The sequence below is a fragment of the Ischnura elegans genome, chromosome 6, assembly GCF_921293095.1.
Source record: "Ischnura elegans chromosome 6, ioIscEleg1.1, whole genome shotgun sequence".
In the NCBI taxonomy this organism is placed as follows: domain Eukaryota; kingdom Metazoa; phylum Arthropoda; class Insecta; order Odonata; family Coenagrionidae; genus Ischnura; species Ischnura elegans.
The window spans coordinates 47,646,501-47,658,755 of NC_060251.1; the positions used below are offsets into that span (position 1 = coordinate 47,646,501).

Below are 12,255 nucleotides of genomic sequence, written 5' to 3' on the forward strand. Positions count from 1 at the left end.
AGAGCTCATTCCAGAGGAGGAGAGTTGGGGAGAGATGGGGAGAGTTGGGGTAGGGGTTACAGGTTTTCCGTGAATGCAACAATCCAAAGTTTAAGCCACAAATATCTTTTAAATAGTAATGAAATATCTTCTTAAATACCAGAAAAATTCCATGCATGGTATAGCAATTGAATCATATTGTGACTTTATATTAAGCAGTGGTTTGTTTATGTTGCGTTGTGAGTTACATTTATGCTAGCTACATAAGTTCAGTATTACCAATTGAGACGACATAGAATTCATTGTACAATGATGTACAGAAATCCCATTTCTCAATGTCTGATAAAGATATGCAATGACTTCTTCCAAAAATATCTTTTATCAATTCTTCAATACTGGAAATGCGTACAGACATCTGATGAGACCCCAGGAATATGCATCCCTTTCTTATTATTCTTGATTCCTTATATCTTTGAGAGTGAGGGGGCAAGGCTATAACAAGTTGGACAAGTGTTCTGTGTTCAAATCTGGACACTATCAGTTGGCACATAGGCAGAAATATTCTTTGGCGGATGATTGGGTGCTTGGGTGTTATGTGGGTTGCCTGCATTGATTTTTTTTTCACGTGGCAAGTATTGGAAAACCAAACGTTTCATTAAATTAGCAATGTATTTTGTTCGCATAATGCTGAAAGTTAAATTCATTTTTAACTACTGGCATTTGCTGTTCCACAAAATAAAATATATTTGCGACCGGTTTCGATACAGCGTATCATCATCTCTTATACCAACCCTCGGCTACCCCGTGCAGTGACCCATCAGCGATGTACTTCCCAAACCTACCTTCCCTTCCCTTACCCCCTCCCCCATTCCCCATCTTTCTCCACCTCCACTCCACCGCCTTCAAGGGTATAAATTCCATGTACTGATACTTGTAATTGCCAGATGATGATACGCTGTATCGAAACCGGTCGCAAATATATTTTATTTTGTGGGAAGTCTTTTTCTTAACCTTTGTGCATCATGAAGGAGTTCCACCATGTTATGCCAACCACCATCGCATTTACTGGCATTCATTATGAAATTTAATTATGTATGCAAAAAAATGGAGTGATAGATGATAGATGGTCTATGGGCTCATGGTTACCTCAGCAAATGTATCATAAGTAGTCGCTATGAGGGAAAATATTTTACGGGGGTTAGTGAACCCTCCTAAGCCACTCCCCCTCTAGTGACAAACCTGAATGTTAGTGGTCTATGCAGATGGGGGAAGGGGATCACCTAGCGTAAGACTCAAAGCAAACATGGCATTGCCAGATATGCATAGGTACTTACTCCCATCTACTTTTTTAAGCAAAAACTTGAACCACGGCTAAGAAAATACTGAAACAATTCATGAGGACCCTTATTTGGAAAGGAACAAGTAAGAACCCTGCTCAAAGACCCAGGAAAAGGTCAGCCAACTAGCTGAAATATGTCTTGGAGTGGGTGAAAGGCATACCTGTTCTGTAATTTGGGCTCTTAGATTTTTGGAAATGCAAATTTTTGGCATTTCATTTCCTATTTCTTACATTTTTATAATGTGGAAGTAATGCCCAAACACATTCAAAATTGTGGAAAAATCACAAATGATACCATTATTAGTAGTTGTGTAATAAATGCAAAAAATATGAAGCCATAACATTATAATCAAGAAAATCTAGGAGCCCTAACTTGAAGTTGATATGGAAATATGACCAATGCAATGTCATCATTCAGAAATTTAAATTTTGGCTATGCAGCTACCAGTGTAAAGTTGACGCAATGTTGGTCTTATGTGTAGAGATATTCCAGCTCCGTAAAAAAATTCTCTTCAAAAAGACATACTGGTTCTGGTAAATTTCACTTCTCAAAATTACCCCCTTTTGGGCATTGATGCTATTAATTACTCAGAAATTTTTAAGAACTTTGTTGATCTGGGAACGTAACCTGAAATTTGCTTTGAGGGTGCTTCATAAGCATGTGGGTTTTTGCACAATTCCACAAGGAAAAATCATTTGCCATGACTGGGATTCGAACCAGAATTCCCCAATTTTAGGCAGATTGCTTTAGTCAGTCCAGCTACCAAGGCATCAATTCCCTTTGTAGAAATTTGTGGACTATACTGAAAAAGATGGTCTGGACTGCTGACCATTTTACACAACTGGCAGTCTAAGTTTGTGTGATACTGCACCACAGCCGGAGAGCAAAGCCTGAACTTTGAACACTAGAGGTGACGTTCGCTCTTGACTGACTCTAGTATACCGGGACTCAAGCGTGCAGCTAGGAATGAAGACTAGGGGAGGTTTTAGGAGCAACTAATTATGGGGGTATGGAATACAGGAGGTGCGGGTGCCCTACTCCAGAAAATGTTTTAGACAAATGGTTAAAAATGGGAGTTTTGTGGCTTTCTGAGGGATATTTTATTGATCCTTACACTATTCTATTTGTAATATTTATCCAATTAATTAAATTGGATTAAATTTTAAAATTTCTCTCAGTTCTGGCGGGGTTGTTTATCCAATATCCTCCCTTGGTGTGCCACTGCCACTGCCTGACGGTAATAACTTTGCAGAGTCACCCACTTTGCACCTGTTATGTGGGTTGCCTTATTGATGTTTTTTTTTGTTGATTCCCATGCAACGAAAGACCATAAATTTCAATAGGTTGGCTATGTATGAACTCATATTTTGTTAGCAGAGTCAAAATTAAATTCATTTTTAAATCATTAGTTATTTAATAACATAAAATATAACTTGTACATAAATAAACTGAAATGTCAGAGGATAGAAGTCCCTAGGCTGGTGGTGTCCTAAGCAGACAGTAGGTGGCTGCCTCAAAGGAAAAAAATTCAGGAGGGCTTAAATCCCCAAATCCACCCTTTTGCAGCTATACACTCAGAGATGTAGTCATATCATACGTTACTAGAGAATTGGAAGATGAGCAAAACTATGAAACCAATGAGAAATCTATTGATGAAGCAAAAGGGTCAATAAGATATGTTGAAAGTTGTAGTCCATACCTTATCTGCACTTGCATGTGAGGGTTTGGCTGCCTTGTATGCAACCAAGATGGAAGACCCATAGGTGACCCAGATCAGATCTCTTCTCTCACTCCAGGCCCTTTCCAACCAGGATAAGGGGCTTCCCTCTCCTTACCACCTGGAAGAGACAGATACAGGCATATATTTGTGTAGAGGTACTTCTGGGGATCAAGCACACCCCACAATCTCTATACATATAGTTAACTCTCAAGCAGTGGGTACTGGGGCAATGAATGAGGAGTTAATCTTTATATTCATGCTCAGCACCATCCAACATTCCTCAACTTTTCCTACTACATATCAAGTTGTTCACAGAGACAAAATTGCAATTCATTATTACATATTTAGAAGAACTTACCAACAGGAATTCAGAACATAATAGGGGAAGATGAGACAAGAAAAAAATGTAACCAATTCTTCTGCTATTCTCTTGTAACTTTAAGTAAGATTACGTGCAAGCTGTTTTGAAAGTTTTATTTAACAAAGCTTTAGTTTTATCGGTGTTTTTTCCATTTATAATTAAAAATATCTCAAAAAATAGATTCCGTGAATCAATATTCAAGGCCTCATGCCATGTATAAATGTTTAATGTTATCAATCTACAGATATTATGAGATGACGAAACAGCTTACAAAAATAGCTCTGGTACTCTGAGTGCACCTGCATGGCTGCCTGTGTGTCATTAGGCTAAAGTGTTAATAAATTATGTCGTTACTATTTCATGTAGCATATATGCCCTCTAGGTGACATTTTAAATTATACATTCATTTCTAAAAGTAATGCCAATATCAGAGTGTAAATTAACTGACAGAGTTAATTAATTAGCCCTGGTAGAAACGTTTTCGGTTTGATTTGAGGAGAATGAGTTTGGCTGTTTAACGAAATTCAGACCTATAGCAATAGGGTCATTGAAACTTTGTGGCTCAAGTGCAGAAGTTGATTTTCAGCCTGGATAAGTCTATTTTGAAGAGGTGATATTAGACACTGTTGTAGAGCACTCATAATTAGGATGTTTTTAGTTAATGCCCGAATATCAGTATTCTGAGCTCACTTTCTGACAGTCTTGGTTCTCATAATGGCACAGGACCTTGGATAGCTGCAATATGGATCATTGATCTCTAGAAATTTTCTGAATAACTGGCTTGAAGCCATATTCATTTCACATTACAGACAGAAGAACACACTGCCAGATGAAGGTGGACACCAAAGTGAGTGGGGACCACAGAGGCAGTTCACCTCTCCAAGCTGTGAATGGTGCGGTTTTATGCACCTTTGGGCACCAAAATGGAGCCAATTGGCACCATGACTTTACAAAGCTTTAAAGCTTTGTAAAGTCATGGTGCCAATAGAAAATGTCAGAATGACAGAAAGCAGCCTTATTTATTTAATAACAATTTACCTCTTTATGTTATTCCAATGTAAAGACTTGGGCTCTCAAAGGAAGTTTTCCTCGAATGAACCTACCATCAATATTTGGCTCTTTTGACAAATGATTTAGTGGATCAATATACCAGAGAAAAAATGGTGCCAAAGAGTGCGGTATGCTTTTTTTACTTCATGGAAAATTTTGTAGGAATCTCATGACTCGATTTTTCGTTCACAGGAAAATGGCATTATGCCCATGGTCGAAATGAAGAAATCTTCAATAGTTTATGACCCTGATGCATAGAAGAATTCCATGATAATGAAGAATGAACTTTTCCGTGCACATTGAGAGTTTACCTCACTACGTGGAGAAGGCCTTCATTGTAATTCTTGGATGCATCCTACATCGAATGTGCTGTGATTACTCCAAAAAGTGGTGAAAGTGATACCAACCTCAACATAGGAACAACAATCATGATGTACATGAAAGTGCTTTAGGGACATGAAGAAGTTTTTATCTCGAATTTTGGAAGTGGAAAAATATTCATCATAGGTTTCATTGAAATTCCAACCTTTTATCATCCCTGGTTGTTGTGGTGGCTTATGAAAAAGTATAATTGCATTGTGTGTAATGAATGTTCATTACTGAATCCTTCATCAAAGCCACTAGTACAAACTCATGTTAATTAAAGCCATTCAAAGTAATCCTGCTCATAACATGAATTGAAACATGATTGATGTAAAATTTTTTGAGGTTGAGATAAATATTTATTATAAAAGAAAAATACACACAAACTGCTATATTTTTAAATGACCTCTCAAAATGTGATGGGCCAAGATAGATTAGACTTTTTAAACATGAGATTCAGTCTATGGAAAATGAAATGCAAATTGTTATATCACATGTGATGTTATATGAGAATTGTATCTCTATTGAAAGGTGGAAGTATGAGAAACCAAATTTCTATATCAGGAGGTGCAAATGAAGAGCCTAAAAATATTTATAGTTGTTTACTATGATTTACAAGCAATTTTGAAAGACAAAAATGAGAAACATGAAGCAATTTCTGAGTAAAATAAAGTTTTTTCTTGATTCTTTATGGAGTTTCATTCATGTGACCTTTTCCAAGTGCTTTTATTCGAGATGATAATTTCTATCGGGAGAGCCTCAGCTATTCATCGCTTGATTAAATATTCATTGGATTATCTGCTCATCACTCCCCCAAACATATTGCCAACGACTCCCAGCTAAGCTACTCTAGTATAAAGTATACCGGGACTAGCCGCGGTGATAACTTTTACGGGAGTCACCCGCATTGCACAATCGTGCGAAAGATCCACAGAGAAAAAATCATTCGCCTTGACCGGGATTCGAACCCGGATCCCCCGATTTCCGCTCGAGTGCTTTAGCCAGTTAAGCTACCGAGGCTTCATTCTTCCCTGTGGATATTTTCGGACACTACCGGACAAGATGTTGCTGGACTGCTGAGCATATGATGCCACAAGCAGTCCAAATCGTGCGCACAGCGCCATAGCCGGAATCCCGGTCAAGGCGAATGATTTTTTTCTCTGTGGATCTTTCGCACGATTGTGCAATGCGGGTGACTCCCGTAAAAGTTATCACCGCGGCTAGTCCCGGTATACTTTAAACTAGTCTAGAGCGAACACCTCTTTGTGTTCTATGCCCGGGCCTGCTCTCCGGCTGTGGCGCTGTGCGCACGATTTGGACTGCTTGTGGCATCATATGCTCAGCAGTCCAGCAACATCTTGTCCGGTAGTGTCCGAAAATATCCACAGGGAAGAATGACGCCTCGGTAGCTTAACTGGCTAAAGCACTCGACCGGAAATTGGGGGATCCGGGTTCGAATCCCGGTCAAGGCGAATGATTTTTTCTCTGTGGATCTTTCGCACGATAAGCTACTCTACCTTTCCAAAAGGAAAAATGTACCCTTTCTCTTTTGAAAATAACCAGTAATTCAAATTTGAATTTCTGAATTTAATCTGATCCAGGGCCAGATTTAGGATGTGGCTGGCCTGGGGCCCATTTTGGTGGGAGGCCCATATCATATACACAAAGAGGTACGTGCGCAACTCATGTTTCGGACGACACTGCTGAGCATGCCACTGGTTGAGTTCAGGGCTACATTAACAATGCCAACTGATAAAGTGTTTTTAACATCAGCGTTAACCATACCTTGACGTCAATGTTGATGATTCCATGTTAACCAAAGAACAATCCAGCTTCACTTTGAATCCTCTTAAAAATGATGATTCTTTGTTTTTTTTTTTTTTTTCGATTTTGTGAGATTTCCCTCTACATTGGTGGAAGGCTCATACTTGGTGAGTGGCCCAGGCCCCCCGTTTGATGTATCCCAACTATGTCCATTTCATAATCAAGACATCTAGACATTCGGATACTAGTCACAGAGTCAGTGGTCACTATGGAAGAAAAAAAGGTTGGAGAGTGCACAAGTGAATATTTAGGGAAAGGCAAAAATGACAGGGCGAAGAAGAAATGATAATGAGGGCAATACCACTTATTAAAGGTATGGCCTCCATCTGGCTAAGGGTTCAAGAGAACTGGCACTCTTATTCTATTAATCTCGGCTTTCAAGTCATTAAACCTGAATCAGTTTCTGAAGTCACACATCACATGATGGAATTCTACCTATAATTTAGTGAATATAATATTCTTGTACATTTATAAAAGTAAATCAATGTCATACCAATCTTGAAAAAAAGGTCAATAAATACAACACATCCTTTGTCCAAAAATGCAAACTTTGTCTTTGTTACCCTCGAGAGGGATGAAGATTTAATGGATAAAATTATGGATATGGATAAACTACCTACTATGGATAAACTATGAAAATGGATAAACTACCCGCTCCTATTCTTGCGTGTTTTGCTTTTCTTCCAGTAATAAAGGGAAAAATATGAGATGCAAAATGATTTTATAAGAAAGAAACTGGGGTGATTTAATTTGATGGTCTCACAAGTGGTTAAAAAGTTTTGGGAGATCTGATTCGGGTGAACGTAACTTTATATCACTGGGGCAGCGCATCTCTTCACAGAACACATTTATGTGCAAAAGTTGTGCATATAGTGGGATTATCATATATCTCTTTACTTACGCACTTTTCGACGCCTCTGATATAAACCCAAACACAATCATGGTATTATCTCGTTAGCAATATACATGAGAATGTACATCAGTCGCTCTTCAGGACGGAGACGAACCATTTAACTAACATCTCTTGAAGAGACATCTCAATTTCAAATTCCGGGCATTTTTGAAATGAATCCCATGAATCCGTACTTAGCGCACCTAGCGGGCCAAGTTAAAACTACAAAAATACCGCGAAAACATATGAAGGAATGTCAACAAACCGTTCGAATGTGAACAGAACAGAGAAGATGTGGGTCGTTTTGTGGTATTAAAATTCGAATGTCAGTGTTTTAGATACAAAGAGTGAAACATTTAATATGCGTTTTTGTTGCCGTGGATGAAAAGACACCATTCTTCACCGTGGAAACCGATGTGGAACGAAGACAGACAACTGGACAACGTAAACTGACATTCCTGATGCTGTAAAAGAAATTGTTTGGCACAATTATGGCCATTGAGTTCTCTCTAGTAGCGTTGTCTTAAACGGAAAGGGGTAAGTGAGAAATTTCTGGAGTTGTCATTATCCGATAAGTTAACTTTTATAGGTAGAATCTGTAAGCTATATCAACCATGTGCACTTTTATAAAGATCGTTATTTCAACTACCGTTATTTGTAAAATTAATTATCGTGGAGCGAAGGTTTCTGGCGTAAGGACTGACACGCAGATCACGTATGCTCACTATATAGTATCTGTTCTTCAGATGTGTATGTAAGTGTAAGTTGACTTAACTCACCTCTTAATAGTACATATGATAAATATTATTCGTATGTAGACAACCCTTCTGACCCTGAGCATATGGATTTATACAAAATACTCTTTACTTAAGGCCATCCATTCCCTAGTCGAAGGTTGGGAACCTTATGAAAGGTTGCCCATGTTATGCTGTCACATTGTAAGCATTCTGTAAAGACGCATTGGAAACCCATACTACTATCGTTTTCGGCACTCGTGTAAGTCATTGGTGAATTATTTACTCATTAAGTATTTGTGGCTTTAACTCTTGTGACCAAAACACCTTGATAATGACATTTTCAGTTGAAATCATGACTGCGCTAGTGTAGTAAATTTGTATAATGTAGCTGAACAAGGACGATTTTATTTTCCAATAGTTTTTTAGTTTCGCCTACTGCAGTTAATGATTCTTTAGGGTTAGTGTTTTATCTACTAGAGAGAAGGGAATGATTTTTATCATTGGTATCAATCAAATCTATTTGTAAAAGGAAAAGCATTGATTATGGGGCTACTAGGGAGTGCTGAGGTGATTAAAAGTTGCAAGGAAAAGAGGATTGTGAAATTTTGAGACCACTGCTAAGGTAAAAAAGTTAGATATACTAAGTAGGAATGAGGGACATTCCGCACAGAAAAATGTTAGAGGTAGGGGTGCATTACTTGCACTTGACCTTCATCGTTCTTCAATAATACCACATTTTGAAAGCTTCCAACCTCAATTTTCCTTTGCTGTCATTATCCATGCCTCGCTACAATAATGGAGTATGCTCTAAATGGAAGCCCTAATAAATTACTCCTTACTTTCAACACTAATATTTTCAGGTGAAAGATAACTCCTGTGGTATGCTATGAGAAATTTCCTCTTTGCTTGGACTATTCTACTGCCTATTTCCTTGTTTTGTCCATCTGTGGTCACTTGGCTACCAAAGTAGCAGAACTTCTTCTCCTCCTCAAGTTTATTGTTGCGTATTTTCAGGTTGGTCTTCGCCTCTCCTGATCTACTGCAGACCAATACTTTTGCTTTCTTTGCATTCATTTTCAGCTTACATCTGGTAATACACAATATAACATGTAATTCTTGCAGGTACTCTTTTTATTTCTTCACTTTGTCTTAATATGCAGTTGGGATGTCACCTGGTATTTCATCGTGGGCTAGGCTCCTTGAAGTGGTTCCTTTCTAACCAATTGGCAGCTTCTACCTTTCCTCATAAGATGTTGTTCTGTATATCTTTACAGATATTCTTCATCGGCATTTCTTCAGCTTTCCTTGCTTTGCGACTTATTTCATACCTTACTTTCTTAAAGTTGTCTTTCTTTGATTTTTTATTCTTCTAATTTATTTGATGAGTTCTAAGACTGCATATTATATGATTCATTGAATTTTCCTGGGAGCATTTCTTCTTCCAAGAACTTCTTTTTGGAGCATCCTGTAGTCCACTTTTAATATATCTCCAGATGTCTTCATTGATTTCTTGGTTGCATTGTCTTTTATTTTACTGTCTATTGCTTCTTGAAATGCTAACTTATGTTGAGCCACCATCAATTTTTCTCCATGACATTTGTTCTTGTTAGTTCTCCTCAGTTTCTTTAATTTTCGGTGGCATTTCATCATCGCTAAATTATAGTTGCTGTCAATATCTGCCCGTGGGGGGTGTGCTTGAAATTTTCCAAATGATGGTTGGTTTTGATTGATGCTATCTAATTTCAAACATAGACATGGCGTTGCCAGAATGATTTATGCAACCATTGTCAAGGCTGTTTCTACAAATAATTACAAAACAATTGACAGCAGTTACCGCTCGTTGAAAATGAAGATAACCAAAGAGTAAAAGGATATTCTTCTTCTATTTGTTGAAGGTAAGTAAATCGAACCAACTTTGATTATATATTTTGTAATTTATAATGTTTTACATCATTATTTGATTTTCAGAAATTGAAAATATTTAAAATAGAAAGCTTAGGAATAATTTTGCTGCCAAAGATGCAGCATTGCTATGACAAGTGTAAAAGTAACCAAAAAGGTCATAGAAAGAGTGGAGAAAGGTAAGAATAAAAATTGAATGGATGAATGTATTGCAAAGTAAATATTTTTCATTTTTTACCATGAATCATCATCTAGGAGGCTTCTCACAATTACGTAAGTGTCATAACTTTTTCGGCGTACAAATTACAAAGTGGTTTTTGGTTAATGGAGCATTGTGTAATTTTTGTTTGGAGACAATTTTAATAGCTATGAATGAAGTACTAATTATTATACTGCAAAGAGATATATATTACAAAATATATATCTCTTTGCAGTCTTGGCAAGATATTAAATGTGCTGCCGAGGGCAAAGCTGCTGCCCTAAAGAAGGATATACCCCACACATGGGGTGGACCTCAAGTAGCTCTAGAGCTGTATGAGTTCCAGAGGTGGGTGGCCAATATCATTGGTACCAGTTCAATTCAGGGCTATTCCAACGTTAATGAGTCAGTGATTGTTTTTGATAAGGTGAGATTTCTTTGAAGTTGTAATTTTAATGATGATTTATCTCTACAAAATATCAATACCGTAATATTATACTATAATTACTATTAATATTGTGAAATGTTATTATTGTATGTAATGTAATAATTTAATTACACTTATTATATTCTCATTTCTATGTGGAGTGTCATTATAAATGTATATTCTGAATTGAAATGAATACATATAATTGGACAACAAGAAGTTTAATGAGATATACCTATAGTAAACAATCTAAATGCATGCTCATTCATATTGTTTTTAGGGCTCGTTTCATTCACAATTTTAATACTTACATTTCAGACCCCTAATGAAATTCCGGAAGTTAGAGTATCTCCCTCAGTCCCCAAAAGTCCCCAAATCAATTTATCAATGAATGAACCTGACTCCTCTACTTCAGCAGTACCATTCATTCCCTTAATCCCTGAATCCCCATCTGCTTCTTTGCTCCACCACCAATTCCTCAATCTGGCACCAAGGCAGGCAACAAATGCTATGGCAAGAGTAAGTAAATTTTTCATGGACAAGAACAACCTGATAATTGAACAGTATTCCACTATAACATTAAACTTGTAGTACCAGCAGTAAGTTCTTTTTATTAATGTAATGTTATTTATGAAGTATTTTATTTAAGATGTATATCAACAGCAGTGTAGATGAAGTGATAATGGTGGAGAAAAGGTAACTGCTACTCATCGAAAACAGTATTTTTCTGAAAGAAAAAAACAGAGAAAGCAAAAAAATTAAAACTGAGTTGCCTTGTCCTGAAGGGGAAAAATTTAAAGTTTTACAAAGAATTGAGGCCAAGCCTGGCAAAAGTAATAAGAGTTTTAAAGTTTTGTATATGATTGTGTATTTGTGTGTAATTTAGTGTGACGGTTCAAACAGCGAGAGCCGCCCGCTCGCCTCTCGTCCGATATCTCCCTGAACATGTGATAGTTAATTCTCCACTTCCCCAAAATATAAAATTGCCCCTACTTAGACTTACCGTTTCAGGGCTCCAAATCAAGTCCCCCAATTGAACATGCCTGCACGCACACTCACTTACAAAAGGATTAAAGGCACTCGTGGCAATAGCAAAAAAAAAGTAAATTCAATGAAATCCCTTTCACAACTGATTTTAATAAATGAAATACCATTGGTTCAAAAGTTTACACAGAAACCAAAATATTCCCCAAACGCAAATGATAAATCCCTTTCCAAAATACATCGGCGTCACCTCCAACATGAAATTTGAACATTCATCTTCTCCTTCAAAATCACAATCTCACTTTATCAATGAATATTATAAATAAAAGATATTTCCCAATAACAAAATACATAAGTTCACGTTGGCTAATGAACAACGTGAATAGTGTGAAGTCAGACTCACAAAAATTACGTGCAAGGCAATGATGAAATTATGCGTTAGTTCAAATGGCCACCCGTCTTGAATTAGGGCTCAAT

The 12,255-nt window shown here is 37.2% G+C and overlaps 2 protein-coding genes and 1 long non-coding RNA gene across 5 annotated transcripts in view; 2 read left to right on the forward strand and 1 right to left on the reverse strand.

Annotated features, from left to right (window-relative positions):
• The window catches only part of LOC124160610 (glutamate receptor ionotropic, kainate 2), a 1,073,818-nt gene extending 1,068,318 nt beyond the window's left edge, over positions 1–5,500 (forward strand). For all 3 annotated transcript variants that reach the window (XM_046536503.1, XM_046536502.1, XM_046536505.1), the window contains one exon: positions 4,643–5,500. In XM_046536503.1, coding sequence (XP_046392459.1) covers positions 4,643–4,708 — 66 coding nt within the window. In that variant the 3' untranslated portion in view covers positions 4,709–5,500. The remainder of the gene's footprint in view (positions 1–4,642) is intronic.
• On the reverse strand, positions 2,469–7,693 carry LOC124160611. Its single transcript, XR_006865212.1, has 3 exons — positions 7,539–7,693; positions 6,599–6,843; positions 2,469–3,157 (listed from the first exon to the last, which is right to left on the reverse strand). It is a non-coding gene; the product is annotated as an uncharacterized LOC124160611 (long non-coding RNA).
• Positions 7,694–10,492: 2,799 nt separating this feature from the next.
• Positions 10,493–11,385, forward strand: LOC124161365. Its single transcript, XM_046537680.1, has 3 exons — positions 10,493–10,504; positions 10,603–10,794; positions 11,113–11,385. The coding sequence occupies exons 1-3, from the start codon at positions 10,493–10,495 to the stop codon at positions 11,383–11,385; spliced, it is 477 nt and encodes a 158-aa protein (XP_046393636.1).
• Positions 11,386–12,255: the final 870 nt, after the last annotated feature.

Bases quoted from the DNA above. Each gene is read 5' to 3' on its own strand.
- LOC124161365 (XM_046537680.1), top strand. The intron at 10,795-11,112 runs GTGAGATTTCTT...CTTACATTTCAG, and splicing joins CAGTGATTGTTTTTGATAAG to ACCCCTAATGAAATTCCGGA.